The sequence below is a fragment of the Gloeophyllum trabeum genome (genome assembly GCF_000344685.1).
Source record: "Gloeophyllum trabeum ATCC 11539 unplaced genomic scaffold GLOTRscaffold_00002, whole genome shotgun sequence".
NCBI classification, from domain to species: domain Eukaryota; kingdom Fungi; phylum Basidiomycota; class Agaricomycetes; order Gloeophyllales; family Gloeophyllaceae; genus Gloeophyllum; species Gloeophyllum trabeum.
In genome coordinates, this window is record NW_006920411.1 from 690,311 (window position 1) to 705,619 (window position 15,309).

The 15,309-nt window shown below is 55.3% G+C and overlaps 5 protein-coding genes across 5 annotated transcripts; 2 read left to right on the top strand and 3 right to left on the bottom strand.

Annotated features, from left to right (window-relative positions):
• Window positions 1–782: 782 nt before the first annotated feature.
• GLOTRDRAFT_135975 (uncharacterized protein) lies at window positions 783–1,574 on the bottom strand (the record flags this gene model as incomplete). The annotated part of the gene is made up of 3 exons (XM_007863897.1): window positions 783–999; window positions 1,056–1,216; window positions 1,271–1,574. The coding sequence occupies one exon, from the start codon at window positions 1,572–1,574 to the stop codon at window positions 1,275–1,277; it is 300 nt and encodes a 99-aa protein (XP_007862088.1). The 3' UTR covers window positions 783–999; window positions 1,056–1,216; window positions 1,271–1,274.
• A 2,970-nt stretch (window positions 1,575–4,544) lies between these two features.
• On the top strand, window positions 4,545–8,173 carry GLOTRDRAFT_135976 (uncharacterized protein; the record flags this gene model as incomplete). Its single annotated transcript, XM_007863898.1, has 6 exons — window positions 4,545–4,806; window positions 4,856–5,365; window positions 5,414–5,500; window positions 5,552–5,593; window positions 5,641–6,704; window positions 6,755–8,173. The coding sequence occupies 6 exons, from the start codon at window positions 4,545–4,547 to the stop codon at window positions 7,982–7,984; spliced, it is 3,195 nt and encodes a 1,064-aa protein (XP_007862089.1). The 3' UTR covers window positions 7,985–8,173.
• Window positions 8,128–10,781, bottom strand: GLOTRDRAFT_135977 (uncharacterized protein; the record flags this gene model as incomplete). Its single annotated transcript, XM_007863899.1, has 7 exons — window positions 8,128–9,111; window positions 9,178–9,687; window positions 9,744–9,927; window positions 9,979–10,382; window positions 10,445–10,511; window positions 10,573–10,605; window positions 10,657–10,781. 7 exons carry the CDS (start codon window positions 10,779–10,781, stop codon window positions 8,128–8,130), a joined length of 2,307 nt encoding a protein of 768 aa, XP_007862090.1.
• A 771-nt stretch (window positions 10,782–11,552) lies between these two features.
• On the bottom strand, window positions 11,553–13,130 carry GLOTRDRAFT_125297 (uncharacterized protein; the record flags this gene model as incomplete). Its single annotated transcript, XM_007863900.1, has 1 exon — window positions 11,553–13,130. One exon carries the CDS (start codon window positions 13,128–13,130, stop codon window positions 11,553–11,555), a length of 1,578 nt encoding a protein of 525 aa, XP_007862091.1.
• A 227-nt stretch (window positions 13,131–13,357) lies between these two features.
• Window positions 13,358–15,093, top strand: GLOTRDRAFT_113823 (S-adenosyl-L-methionine-dependent methyltransferase; the record flags this gene model as incomplete). Its single annotated transcript, XM_007863901.1, has 10 exons — window positions 13,358–13,582; window positions 13,636–13,747; window positions 13,801–13,839; window positions 13,897–14,010; window positions 14,071–14,158; window positions 14,241–14,308; window positions 14,367–14,514; window positions 14,572–14,624; window positions 14,679–14,734; window positions 14,790–15,093. The coding sequence occupies 10 exons, from the start codon at window positions 13,358–13,360 to the stop codon at window positions 14,868–14,870; spliced, it is 984 nt and encodes a 327-aa protein (XP_007862092.1). The 3' UTR covers window positions 14,871–15,093.
• Between the last annotated feature and the right edge of the window lie 216 nt (window positions 15,094–15,309).

A 15,309-nucleotide genomic window follows, 5' to 3' on the forward strand; every position in this document is an offset into this window, starting at 1 on the left:
CATGGACAGACATACTGGATGACTTCCCGTAAGCCAAAATTCTAGATTTCGCAGTTCTAAATGCCATCAGCGTACCTGGTCACACTCGCTGCCAGGGTGCAATGGCAAAATAGAACAGTTCGTCCCATCCGTAATGCTAGACCAACGCTCGACGACTGCAAGTCACGACCATGAGGTCGCTTTCCATTTATGGCGAGCGGATCGCTCAATTTAGCAGGTGCTGATGGCAGGTTTGATACGCGGACCTCAACCGAGGCTAAGCGAGCGTTTAGAGTCGTCTGGAGATTTGGAAAGGGGGGTCGACCCCCCCTGCTAGATTTAAAGTTTAGAGACGGTTTTTGCTCGGCGAGCCTCATCAAAACTTGGTCTAAGCGAGAGCGTGACAAGACGGCATCTCGGCTTGATGCGTTTAGAGATTTAGAACTGCTCAAAACGCGTTCTAAATGCTTACGGGAAGTCATCCACTCACCTGCCCATTGTGCTCATCCCTCAGTCCATCCATGATTTCGAGATTCACGTCCGGCATTGTGCCAGTGCACGAGCAGTTCATCATAAACAGCCATTGTAGACAGCCGTGAATGGTAGCGAGCCAGCGAGGGTGGTCGACGAAGGGGAACAAGAGAGAAAATGGAAGACAAGGATACAATCAACGCCCACGCGAGGAAACGACACATTTCACCGTGACAGTTAGAGTGGTCCTGCCGACCACCCGGGCCCGGCTCGCAGTTCCACGCGATGATCATTCCAGACCGTAGCACCGGCCAAGGCATACGAACTCCGTAGGGGTCTTACAGCGGGACGCTCGTTATATATCTTCATTTACAGCACAAATATAACATAGACTTCTTCTACAGAACCTTCCAACACGTACCCATACGCAACAGAAGGGGATTACTTGCACAAAAAAGTCACAAGTATTCCCTCCAAGTCAAATAATGTAGCGCTTCTGTACAAGTCCAGAGACCAAGAGTCTGAGGTCTCACGTCAAAGAACCGCCTACTGACAGGATGTTACGCCACCGGAATCAATCGATATACAGATTAACGGCAGCTTACACTTCCATCTACATCATGGATCAACACGCAACATATCACCCTCCGACGGAGAGCCCCGGGCATGCAATCCGGTCGTCGATATTAGTCCAGGTAGGTAGATCGTGGTGGCATAGAGGCATCCAAAGGCCACAGACTTGCCCTCCAGACGTATAATGAGGGTCCTGCAATAATTGAACATCAGAACATCCTCCCGTACAATCCCTCTCCAGACTCACCACTTCAGCGACGACGCGCGCTGACCCCCGTGCCAGTAATCATCCCAGCAACAAGGACCAATACGATAGCCCAGAACAGCGCGCCAATAAACCTCTTCCTAGCCCTCACTCCCGCCTGCTCCACCGAATACGGACTGCGCGGGTCATAGTACGGGAGCAGCGTCTCCGGCTGCTGCGCAAGCGGTGTGGGCCCAAATGCAGCGTGAGCATGAGAGTGCGAAGAGGCCGCAGGGGGCTCAGCGGTATCCTCCAGGGTGTATGGCGGCGGTGGAGAGGTGGGGGTTTTATTGGGATCGACGATCATGGTGGAACGGGGCCTCTCGGAAGGGTAACTGGGCAATTTATCCGACGCGAATTATGGATTAGTGCTCAACGACACGAACAAGACAGACAGAGGCGAAGCAAAGACCCTCTCAAGCACGAGGGACGATGACCGCCTTGTGGCGGGATGAAGGCAAGAGTGCCACGCTGCGGACCGCATTCGCCACTAGTGTGCCGTCGGCAAGAAACTACAGAAAAGTGACAAGCGTCACACTGCTCGTCGTCACTAAGCAAGACGATCGCGAAGGTCGTGAACTCGTCGTGAAATTCGTCTTCGGAGTTCGGGTTGGACCAAGACTTGGCATGTAGCACTAACTGATTGCATGTTAGACCATGCAGTCTACTAGTCTTGCGATCTTGAATCTTGTACGTAGGATCACCGGGAAGTCGATTCAACATTAGACAGTGAGGAGATAATGTAGTATTCCAGTCTAACGTACATAAGACAATGGAAGTGACATGTTGATACACGAAGGCTAGAGCAATTACAGTGCCGGTAGGAAGAGGAGATGATCTGGAACGGAAAACCCTTCATACGACGTCCCGCCACCTGGCTGACTGTCCTTCCAAGGGACATGCGGCCTTGCCAGCATCAATACGACTTCACCCGGTTACAGAGCATGACGGAAGATTCGTTCTGAGGCCGCAAAAGCGTTCAGTAAAGACCTTGATGAGTATGTAGCACTGATAGGACGCCGCAGGGTGTATGTGTAGGCATGCCGGGGACCCGAGACGTCGGCGGGAGGTTCCCGCGGACGTCCGAGGGTAGAGCAGAAACTGAAGTCCGTGCTCCGTGGGCGCCCATGGATATCGAGAATGAGGGGTACAGCATGAACTAGCATGGACGCATGAATGAGTGGACCGTAAAGTGCCTTGGAGGGATGTTATGTTACGATATAGTTGTGTTCGTCGAGACATCGAACCCGAGTCGTTGTTCGAAGAATACTTAAGCAATCCCCCCTTCCGGGAGATTCCAGCTGAGATAAAATGCTTGGTCGACTACAAGTAAGGATACCTTCCTTGCGGGGAATGCTTGAGCAGGGTTGTGCGACAGGGATGAGCAGGCTGGAAGACCCTGGAAGCGAACCGGCTCGCTGCAGAGCAGAAATAGCACAGGGACTTCGTGGAGCGGCGCGAAGATACCGAGCCTACGGAGGGTTGTTGTCGCCGGTCGAGATAAAGTGCGTACACAGTCTCGGCGAAGCAGGTTTCCGCCAAGCCAGATGGTCTGGTACTGAACTCAAGGTACCAAGCTATACCACCGGGCGCAGGAACCTGAGCAACTCGACCGAGAGAGGGGCGCGCGCAGGGGGGTGGGAGGGAACATACCTTTGCGATACTACCTCCACGGACCCTACGCGTGTAGACAGGGTGGCCGTAAAGGTGGTACAACTAGCGTGAAGTCCAGGACCGCATCGCAATGTATTTCTCAACATCACGAACATTGCAAACCAAGTCGCGGCAAGCGACTACTGTACCGATACGACCTTAGGCAACGCAACGGCTTATGTAATTCACCGTGGGAATGTGGCAGGTCAAGCAACGTCTCCGTCGGGACAAGGGACACATGCAACGCAACCTGCAGTTGCGCGTACTAAGGTGAGGGTAATGCAATGTTGATACACTCCTCAGATAGATCTGAGGCTCAAATCGCTGAGAGAAGACTCAGAAGAAGCTTCAAGAGGGTTTCCAAAGCACCTGCGAATAAATTTGTTCATTTTTCCCCATTTAGCGCGGATTTAGGCTCCGGGGCCCCAAGCAACGAGGTGTCCGGGACACGGGACAAATCTCAAAATAGGCAACGGCGACGGACCTCTCGGGACACGGGACGTTGCCTAAGGTCGTATCGGTACAGTACCACAGGACAGCAGAGCTGGCTGCTGTTGCAAGTACTATCATTTTGGGGGTTCTGTCAAGATCTCGGAAAACAGCCTGCCACAGGCCCGCTCCTTGGACAATCATTTTACTTTCAGTCAGGCATCATAATAAACCCTCCTAAGTACCATCTGCGCAAATAACCACCTCAATTGACTGGGCAAAAAATAATAGAGAGAGATGCCGGTGACGGACCCACAGTCGCAGGTAGTTCTGTCAAAGCGTCACACGCGAGTCACAGTAAGGAATCCGCGCCAATTTCGTCACGCATTTGTCACACCCAGGACCCTTGCACTTCTGTCAAACATACGATAGGAGCAGTTGGAATTGCTTTAACACCAATCGGGTGGGTGAACCATGTTTAGCTATACATAATACAGTGTTCCCCAGTGAGCCGATATTTGCCGGAAGACTGTAGGCCCAGAGATCTAATACATCAGGCCTGTTTCTCATGATTACACTGGGCTGTTTGGACAGTGTTCGTCCTCCCATTCAACAATGGTAGAAGATATGACAGTTCTGACTTCACAGGCGTTCTCTACGGGTTACAATTCACCTATGTACCAATCCGCTAAGTCACCCGTTACATATTTGTTGAGATTTCGGAGTTCTGTCAAAAATCTGACTTTGACAGAACCCCCAAAATGATAGTAGGCATTGGCAAGGGGAGACAAACGGCGTCGTGCGCGAGCGTCGGAGGTGGAGTCGACGGACTGGGTGAAGCGTAGTCAGAGTCGACTTCGCGGTCATTTCGTACCCTGATGGTTTTCTACAATTCCGCCTGACGCCTGTAATAAGCCTCTGACGGTGTCTTCAGTTGAGGTAACACTAGCCGTAACACAAAGCCACGTTTTCTCAATCGCCCCTCCCGTGGCCACAGTCCACACCCACAGCTGGCAGAACAGCCCGCTTTGTTACGCTTCGGTCGGGAGTACATAGCCGCTCAGAGATTCCCACGTCCTTCTAGTGCCGGTGAACCGAGCTGCAGGCCACGGTGATCCTGATTATTTCGTTGCCTCTGCGTTGTGGAGTCTGCATGGCTTGTCCCCTCCTGCGACTTTAGCAGCCAGCTTTTCCTATGGACCGTCTCTTCGCTCCGCTTAACCGCCTTTCCTGGTTTCTGTTCTTCCTGACGACTCTCTTCTACGGTTCCTACGCGCAGCCCGCCACCGTGCCCTTTCATGACTGCTTCTCCGGCAACCACGACGTCAAGCTCAATGTCTCGACGGTATATGCGCAGTTGTTGCAGAATGACTCCCTGGGGAAGTATCTGAATGTGACCGTGCTGGGGGAGAGCCCGCAGAATATCTCTGGTCGGGCTGATGGGAGCAATAATCTTGGTGCGTATACGAGTCTTCTATGGAGTTATCTAGTCCAACAGCCATGTAGCTACGCTATTCACCGACACCGAAATGCTTACATTCGCGGTGTTCGACAATAGCTCGTATCTATGTAGCACCATCCAGCCGCCGTCTCCTGTGTACGACCAGGTCAACCCGTACGATAGATACTGCCCCCTCCCCGCAGGTCCATTCGCACTAGCCACCACGGTCACATTAAACCGCCAGTCCTACGAGCTCGTTACGCTTGACACCCGAATCAAGGCCGTCGATCCTTTCAGCAATGAGATCCTCTGCGTCGACGTCTACGTTACGCCCCTCAGCCCAGGTGTAATGGGCTACGTCTATGGCCATGCGATCGTCGTGTTCTGGTTCACCGTCGCGCTTACGATTGCATATTGGGTCGTCGTCGGCCTCGCCAGGATAGTATCTGCATGGGGAAGAGGTGCCTCTCGCATGGGTCCGGGCCTCTGGTCTCGGGCGGAAAGTCTGGGGTTCATCCTAGCTAGTGCGATCAGTGGTGAACGTTTGGCGAAGTCTCCAGCACTCATGAGATTCGGTGATTAGGGCAGACTTCCTTGTCGGGACTCCTATTGATGTTGTACAGGTACTCCGTCAATGAGGGACATCATATTCCATACGCAGTGGTCCGCAGCGCTAGCCATGGTCGCTGTCCAATGGCCTTCCTTCGTCTGTACGTACCTCCCGCAATATATATTAATCGTGTTGTAACCCCGTGCTGTAGATCCCTTGCTCTCTCAAACTGCTTGGTCTATGCTCTCATATAGTGAGCAGTTGTCTCCTTGGTTCTCCCTGCTCTCTGACACCGTCCAGACATGACACTAACTCAGGGTGGCGCAAACGACGATTCACTCCTGTGGAATCCGCTCTCCGTCCCGCCCTTCAATCCACCCTCCAATTTTGCCGACCAGCTGTCCGATCCCAACAGTGTCCTGTACATCGACACTTCCGTCTCCAACACCATCTTCAGCCTCCCACCGGGCGCATCGAACGGCATCGAGTCCTTCGCCTACACAGTCGGCCTGCGCCCCCGCGACCTCTTCGGCATCTGCCTCGCCCTCTTCCTCGCCATCATCGCCGCGACAATCGTGCTCTCCCTGCTCGTCTGGTTCATCGACTGGCTCGCGTCCCTCCTCTCCGGCACAATCACGCTCGGCCGGCCGCCCTCTCGCCTCGGCCTCGCCACGGGCACACGCAGCCCGCGCTACTCGGCGGGGAGCAAGGACCTGCTCGACGGCGTGGGCACGACGGGGAGCCCCGCCGAGGAGGACAAGTCCCTCAACGGGCACTTCATCCTGCGCGCGGCCACGAAGATCCCGATGGCAGGCAAGAGCTGGTGGAAGCTGCGCCCCGGCCCGAACTCGTTCCACTGGAGCGTGCTGCACGGGAACCTCGTGCGCATCCTCATCCTGTTCCACCTGCCCATCACGATCTTCTCGTGCTACCAGATGACGCTCGGGCGCGGGCACGCGAGCCTGGCGTCGATCGTGCTCGCGGCGCTGTCGTTCGCGGTGTTCTCGGTCATCATTCCCTTCTTCCTCGTCATACGGTTGACGCTCACGAGCACGAATAAGCTGTACGACGAGACGCGCACGCTGCTCAGTTTTGGACCGCTGTATAACCATTATCGGCACGGGAGCCAGTTGTTTGCGTGCTTGCTGTTCGCGACGAACTTAGTGTTTGGAGTCACTATTGGGTGTGGCCAGAAGAGCGGGACGGCGCAGGCGATTATCATCCTGGTTGTAGAGCTTGGGACGGCACTCGCTACAAGCTTGTGGCTGCCCTGGGGCCAAGGAGCTAGTATGGGTTTGATCAGCTTCTTGTTCTGCGTCGCCAGGATTGTCATTGCTGTTTTACTCGTCATATTAACGCCCACGGTGAGTACGGGCTATCCATTTGTCTGAGCAGCAACTGATCACTTTCTTAGGTATCCATAGGTGAACCAGCAGGAGCATGGGTATCATATGCGATCCTGTTCATCCTGGGCCTGATATACTTGGCATACCTTCTGATGCTGATCGTCAAACTTATCGAGGCTGCCGTCCGTATATTCGGCGGCGTGGGCTTTGACAGGAGCAGGCACGTCGTCGACAGCGGGCTCTTCGGGGCTTGCGGGCTGCTGGGCTGCTGTGGCTCCAGGCGGGGCGGCCATCGCTCGCGCAGGCGGACACACTACCGCGCAGCGGAAATACCCCAGCAGCAACCGGAATTTGCGCTGTCGCGGCCGCAGAAGTTGGCTACACCGAGCCAAAGTCACTCCGCCCCACCGTCGGTCCTCCGGCCCGAGCAAGCCCTCCGACCGTACCGGGAGGACAGCGACGATGAAAGTGGGTTCATCATGGGATCGTGGCAGCCCTTCCCCAGGCCGGGGTATAGTCCGGTGGATAACCAAGCTCCGTCCCTTCCCGAGACGTCGACGAACAAGTCTGGGTTTACGAGGGTCGGCGGGGGACGCGCACACTACGATAATCCTTACGACATCGCTTCTGGCTCTACTGTTTCGTTCCCGTCCGTGGATAGGAGAGCTGGCTCGTCGCATACCCTCGGGACACCTAGGCTGAGACCCGAGGATGACGACTCACCACCGCCCACACCAAGTATCGCGAGCCAACCGCGACAAGCCGTCGCACTCCCACCCGTGTCAAATCTGCCGCCTGGCGCGATGCCCCCAGCGCACGTCCGGACGAAGTCCCAGACTGCTATCATCGAAGACGCTTCTTCGTACTTCAACCCATCGGCGTCTTCTGCGCCGATGCTGGGCAGTCTGAGCGCGGCAGTGGAGAACAGTAGATTACAGCCGGAGCCGCAGCGTGCTACGCACGAACAAGAGCAGACGGTGGACGACGATTGGACTTCCGAGATGATCCAGCCCAAGAAGAAACACTGGTTCAACCTCCGTAAACCTAGGCGGTACAGCGAGGGTAACCCGCTGCAGCTAGATGAGAGCGCTCCGGATGAGCAGCCACAGGCGTCAGGCAAGTCGTTTGTGGTTATCAGGGACCGCAAACCCGCCGGGAGAGCAAGTGAAGAGCCGAGATCAAGGAGGTCAGAGAGTGGAATACCGTCGTCGGACGACGCAGAACGGCCGAAGTCGTTTGTTGTCTTACGAGGTAATAACAATAGTTCGGGAGAGCCGAGTGGGTCTGGACAGTCATGATTATGCTTGAGTTACGGACTCTCCGAGAGCATACCCTGCTCATGTTGTACAGCATACTATTTTAATTATACCGGAATAGTTCGACCATCATGGATTGTGTGCTCTTACATATACTATACATACCGACGTGCTGTATCCAAACCTCAATATTCACTAGATTCTTCGTCGTCGATTACACTTCCGGTACCGCCGACCCAGAATATCCTAAAGTCCTCATACCCCTTCTTGATCCAACAGTAGATGCCCTCCTCTCTCGCCAACTTCGACCTGATCTCGTCTGTCGACAAGCTATCGAACGAAGAATTGGAGAGCGTGCTTGCAGTGGAGTAGCTACGGTTGAGATGCGCAAACAGCGGCCGATGCCATTGTCCACCGGTGCACAAGAAGTCAGTGTCCCCGCCAAGATCCACGTAAGCCCGGACGGGCTCGAACGCCCGACCCTTGCCCTTACTCGACGCAAGTGCAGAAAGAGGCAGCTCCTGCACTTCGATGCCGTCGTCGCCCAAGCCAACGAGCTGCAAGAAAGGCTGTGTGATATCATCATCTTCGTCCGGTAGACATACGCGCGGGATGACATGCTTCGGCGTATAGTTCCAATGCAGAGCGAGGACAGGCGGCGTTGCTGGCACATTTGCAGGCAGCGGTGAGGCAAACAGATGCGTCACCCGCCCCCTGGACAGACAGTACATGCCCTGCGTGAGGCCGTGGTGCCGCGAGGACGAGTTCATAGTCATCGGGATCTCGACTCTTTGCGGCGGGAGCCACGCGCCCTTGGTTTCCTTCGCAAATCCAATATGCCCTCCATCCATCGACAAGCGCGAGCGCCGCGCACTCGAGGACGTCGGCGATAGGCTGTTGGCACTCGCGCCCTCGTACATCTCGACCTCGCCGACAGACGCGTCCGCGATGCGGATGATGCCCGCCTTCTTTTCGAAGATGACGAAGAGGCAGAGCTGGTTGCCGTAGTTCAGGAAGCGGCCAATCATTGACGAGTGCCGCTGGTGAGATTTTCGCCCTGAGGAGGATTCGCGGACGTGCGCGACGTCGGAGACGCTGCGCGCAATCGTGTCTGGGTAGGTTTGGTGAACGAACGATACGGACCGTGCATGGAAAGGTGTGTAGAATTCCTACAAACCCAATTGCGAGTTAGGATAATAACTGGTGCCGCCATCTTTACACGATGCAGTACTGACCTTGACGAAAGTAAAGGCGCGTTCACCCCTGGGTGTCTCGTACAACAGAATGTTATTCTTCGTAGCGACCGCAAGCAGCGTCCCTCCCCCCTTCTTATTCTGGTCTTTATACAGATCATACGACAGCACGGACGTATGCGCCAAGCGCGCCCCCGCAAGCGGCACGAAGTCCGTCGCCCACCGCAGCGGCAGCTCGTCCACCACGTCCCACCCCGAGTCGCCAGAGTTGCTGCGCACGGGCGCGAGGCTCTCGCTGCTCGCGTTAAACGGCGTGTCCAGGCGCGTGATGGAGGAGCTCGGGCTCAGCGTGGCCGTAGACTTGGTCGAGCCGGGAGAGAAGGAGGCGCGGCGGTCCGTGTGCTCGCGGTGCTGCGAGCCACTGGGGGTGTCGAGGATGAGCGACTTGAGACCCTTGGTGAGGCTGTGCGTGGAGGAGTGGTGTTTCTTCTTGATCGCCGTTTGCTGGGGCTGCCAGTTCCCTGGCCTGCGTAGGTCTAAGGGGCGGGCGTTCTGCAAAGCGTATGAGTGATAGCATGTCTACGTAGTGGGGTCGATGCAGCCTTCACCTTTTGTGTCGTTGCCCACCGGGCTAAACTCGCGAGGCTTGCGAGACTATATAGCCTTAGGCTTCGGAAGGACTCCTGATCCTTCGGTGTGTCGCTCTCCGGATGCCCAACAAGTGCTAAGACCACACCCTGGGGCGTGCTGCTCCCGTTACTCTCGACCTCGAGATACGACATCTGATAGACCCTACCATGAGCACATCAGTAGGGAGCGTACAGCCGGGTGATCTTCGCATACCCTTCACCTTGCCAGATCAGCTTGGCCTGTGCGTCGCTGGGGCCTTTAGTGGTTAGCCCTCCGTCCGTCCATTCCTGAGGAAACATGTCCAGCACCGATAACCCGTCATCGTGGCCGATCAGCAGCATGCGATCTCCGGGTAGGGGCAAGAGGGAACGGATGGGGGACGTGGTGTGTGGCAGAAAGCGGGAGCCGAAGTTGCTCAGTCTGAGGTGTGAGGGTGGGATGGATTGGGGGATGACGGGCGGTGTGCGGTCGGGGGTGAAGAAGGGGGATATGGGGGGCATGGTCATGTTCGTCGTCTGCACATGGAGCATGCCGGGGGTGGGTGGCTGATTTACAACTAAAGGGGGGAGGGGTTTCTGAGTGTCCGGCGGTGGCGGGGGCGGCTGAGGAGGTTCTATCTTCAAGGGCACGATGCGTTAAGTTGTTGTGGGCACCTTTATGGGAACGAAACTGGACATACATCCCACCCTCTTGCTCGTCGCTGCTCCCGTACCGCCGGTGTGAGGTCTGCATATCGTTCCGCAGCTCTTATTCGCAGAGACAAGGGTTGGTGAAGGCAGACAGACAGCGTGAGTGGCGTCGACTCACCTCTTCTCCACCCATCCCCGCCACCGACCGAACCTTTAACCCAGTATTCAGCATCGTAACTGGGCCCACCGTCCAGCCACGCACCTTGAATTAGGCCCGCTGGCCGCGGCGAGATCGTCGTAAGTCGGGAGCTCGTCTCCGTTGCTGGTCGTCCCTTCCTGATCCTGCTCGGGGCCTGGCTGGTACTGTCCACGGTCTTGGTTGGACATGCTGTATCCCTACCGCTGTTCTTCGCACGCGGGGGTATATAAGTGTAGGGTCAAGGTGAACGGTTATTTCGGAGGACGGTGTATCGCGAGAAGATGCACCGCCTCTAGGCCAAGTTCCTCCGCGCTGCGCTTACTTTGTGGCGGTGGCCGAGGCGTACCCGTCCGGATGTTTGCCTTGTGTTTGGCGGCCAGCTTGCAGGTGGAGGTGGCAGCGAATAAAGTGCAGTCGCAGCATGTCGGATGATCACATCTGGAATCCATTCAATGAAGCCATCGTTCGTCGATCAGGGATCTATAAATGTGCCTGGAGCAGGCCATCCAGACTATTCTTAACCAGGATGTCTCAACCAACACAGCTGTGTCAAGATGTGAGAAGTATCTTACAGGAGGTATACTGATACAGATCTTGCCGAGAACAAGGGGGGTGTCTGCTACGATACCTGAATTTCTCCGGCGTGATACCTAGGCCGCAACATTCAAGTAGAAGAAAGTTGACACGATGAAGGTATGCCAAAAAGGCTTATGATTGTCTACCCCTCAGTATCTAGTTGATGCGGAGACCAACTGAATGTACCTCACGGACTGGACGGCTTACCGAGAATATTGTCTTATACGGGAACAAAAGCCACACTAGCATACGGAGAAGGTAGTCGCAGGTGCATGAGGCAAGCGGTACAAGGTCGCGGAAGGAGGTATCCGTGAAAAAGACGAGAACACGTTGCAGGAAGAAAAGGTCGCCAGACGATGCCCATAAGGTATGAAATACTCCCATCATAGAGAAGAAGCACAGCTGCAAAGTCCAGCAAATGCCGTGGAGTTATTCGAAAGAAAGCGAGCTCGAGCGAACGCAAAGCCAAGTACGAGAGCAAACGCCAGGGTACCAAAACAAGCTAACAAAAGCATCCTAGATCGCTCCTTCTTCCCATGACGAGAGTAATTCTGGATCACGCGCGCAATAGGCTCAGGCGAACCGCTGGTAAAGAGGAACAAGATCGACCCATCGTGGACAGGGAGGTAGCCAGTAGACACCCCGCGATCTCGGGCAACCGTCTCGAAGTGTCGAGCATCCTGTAGAGAGGCCAGATGTACACAAGTGACAGGTCCACCACCAGCACGGAACAGGTCCTGTATCCAGTCACTGTGAGGAAGCTTCTTCTTGGCTGGGGATTTGGCCGGCTTGCATGCCACGTTCGCGCGGAGTTTGAGCAGGTTAACTTGTGGGACGGACGGAGCACCTGGAGCACCCCATTGAATGCCGTAGTCACGGGCCTGCCAACTCTCTACATTCTTGCCATCGACCAAGTCCCTGTTCAAGGCCCCAGAAGCTATAAAGGGGTCCTCATGTTTAACGTAATGAGCATTAAAGGCGGGGCCAGCATCTAATACACCTGGATTATAACGGTAAGTTACAGGTTGAGCGACACAAAACTCACTCGTCGAATCTTCCCCGGACAACGGGGAGACATCATGGTTCGCGGGGCGACGCCTCACCCGAGGCGTATCTTCCAACGAAGTATCCGCCATCCGAGTCTTGAGCAGCCCGAGCACTTCCTCGGAGCCGAGAGACGCTGAGGAGATAGACTCGGAATATACATTCGCAGGGGGACGCCGTGCCAGCGGTGCACCTTCCGAGGATGCACGGGGATCAACCAAGCATTCGGCGACCATCTCATAGACTTCGTCGACTGAGACAAGCGACCCCGACGAGACAGGCTCAGAAGCCCCTAGAGCGTGTTGAACAGTGATGGGAGCAGGAGAAGCACCAGAGACAAGGCATTCAACTTCAGCCACAGAGGTTTCGAGGGTGGGCGTGAGCCTGTCCGCGGGATCTACGAGGCTCGCGTCGCGCATTTCGGATCCCGTGGACGCCAGTGGATGAGTACTCACGGCGTAAGGCGGGAGTTGTACATGCGTATCACTAGCCGAGGAAAGGGATGGACTTGAGGCGGGACTGGGAGCAGACCCACAAACCTCACCAGATGGAGCCTCGACACGAGATCCGGACGGGAGATTAGAGCAGAATATGACACGTCCACGACCACCTGGATCCTCGGAGCGCCTTCGTCCTCGAGACAAGCGTACGTGCGATTTCTCAACCGCATCTGCTATCCCAATCATCTCCAGCTCATCCTGGAGCGTTGGGTCTTGCGAATCCATTGCTACCGTCTCCGGGCAGAAGCGAGCAGAGTACCGTCTTGAAGGGCGCTTCGGGCGAGTGGTAGTACTAGTCGTGGCAGTAGTAACACGCCTAGCTCGATACGGGCACCGGTGGCCTTTCGTCGGAACGCTACATTTCTTGCAGTGGGGAGCTTGACGGCCTTTCTTCGCGGGCGATATCGCGAGGTCCATCCTGGGGTGGATGGGAAGGAGCGAAAGGACTACGCAGACGCCGTGCTTGGTATCGCAGCTGTCGGTCTTCCAGAAAAAAGAGGGAAGGGAAAGTAGAAGTATATAGAGACAGTAGAATAGGTTGAAGTCGAGGGGGGAGTACTTAGGAAAGAGCGAACGCCGCCGGAGCGCGACGTTGACGCGACGCGTCCGTAATTACCTCACTTCCCTCATCCGCTCCTTTACGCATGCATCGTCGAATCCCCCTGTCTTTATCGCGGGTCCGGACTTTCGCTTCGCATTCACCGTCCCCCCCGTCGGGTCCCAACACCGTCGGACCCTACCAGGTCTTCGACCGGCACGCCAAGGTTCTCCAGCGAGACCGGTCGGCGACGCGAGATGGGGGCGCAAGGAGTCGGACGACGGACTATGTCAGGGATGAAGTTGCTGACAGGATGATTGAGAGACTGCTGGTGAGTCCGGGAATCTCAGCCGTAGACGTAGACTCAAGATTTGGAATTACCAGGATATCAAGCGGAAATTCAATACAATATTGGATCTGGGCTCTGGGCCCGGTCATTTTTCTAAGCTACTCGATGCAGAGGTCACGAACAAAGCTGTACTGCTGGAATCGAGCGGTTTGTCTTCGTTGACGCGGGCATATGCCAGGGACTTACCCTGCGTCTCGTAGAGAAGCTCCTGCACCGCGATCCAGATTCAGAATTCGAAGGTAAGCACCACTATAGGTATCTAAGAATCTATAAATGCCGATTGGGTGATATGACAGTGGAAGTGGAACGAATACACGCAGACGAGGAACGTCTACTTGATGTCGTGGAGCCCAACTCGCAGGAAGCGATCGTCTCATGTCTGAGTCTCCACTGGATTAACGACCTTCCTGGTATTCGCAATTTGCTTCCCCTTATGCTTTTCGCCATGACTCACTGCGCTGAAACGGCAGGCGTACTCGTGCAGATCAAGGAGGCGCTGAAGCCGGACGGCGTCTTCATTGGCGCAATGTTTGGCGGCGACACACTCTTCGAGCTCCGGTGAGTACTGGATTAATACCCTCCTCGGTACGAAGTAGCAGTACTATTCTGCGTAACTCATCCTGATCGTGTCTATTTGCAGAACGTCTCTGCAGCTTGCGGAACTGGAACGCGAGGGAGGCATTTCACCCCACGTATCCCCCATGACCGGTAAGGCTTTTCGGTACGATCAGCAGCCCGCTGAGAGTTGAGTTACGATCTGCCTTAGACACCCGCGACGTATCAAACCTCTTGGGACGCGCCGGCTTTACGCTCCTCACCGTAGACATTGACGAAGTTCGCGTTGCGTACCCGAGTATGTTCGAGCTGATGGAGGACTTGCAAGACATGGGTGAAAGCAATGCTATCGTCGGACGGTGCGCGCAGCGAATCTCCATCGTATCCAATAGGGCACGCTGCTGATCTGCCTCTAGGAGGAACTTTATCCATCGGGATACGCTGGCGGCTGCTTCGGCGATATACAAAGGCAAGCACCTGGACATGTCCCCTTGGTTATTCGCGGCGCTGATGCGTTACGTAGCATTGCATGGCAACGAGGATGGCAGCGTGCCGGCTACTTTTCAGATTATCTGGATGGTGAGGATTGCGGTTATGCTCGCTTCACGGCCAATGTATACTAACGGCTTCAAAGATCGGGTGGAAACCCGCGCCTACCCAGCCAAAGCCATTGGAGCGAGGATCAGCCAAAAAGAGCATGAAGGACGTCCTGTAGTTGACCAACGGTCTGTGTATATGTTCGTCGCCGAGGGTGGTCCTCTGGCTAGAGAGCGGATTGCCGACTGAAGCAATTAGTATCGTGATTTCTTGTGCAGACAGAGGGTTTAGCGACAGAATCGTGATGCCAAAGAAAGCGGGCTCCGGGTCCACCTTTAGTTATTCATACCGTAATATTTGAGTGTCCAATCAAACCTGGTAATATCATCATTTTGGCCAGCACAGAGAGCATAGTGTCTTGTTGCGACGGGACTCGGGAGCGTCTGAAGCAATTGTGGCAAATGGCAGCGGGATCTGGCAATCAGGATCTTCAAAGCCCGATCCAGATCTGCTCAGTGCTGTCGGCAACACCCGAGTATTGCCCGGTACAATTTCCGGCGAGCGCAAGTTTTGTGCCTCTTCGCTGGCTGCAGGTGCTGTATACACTACTACCACCC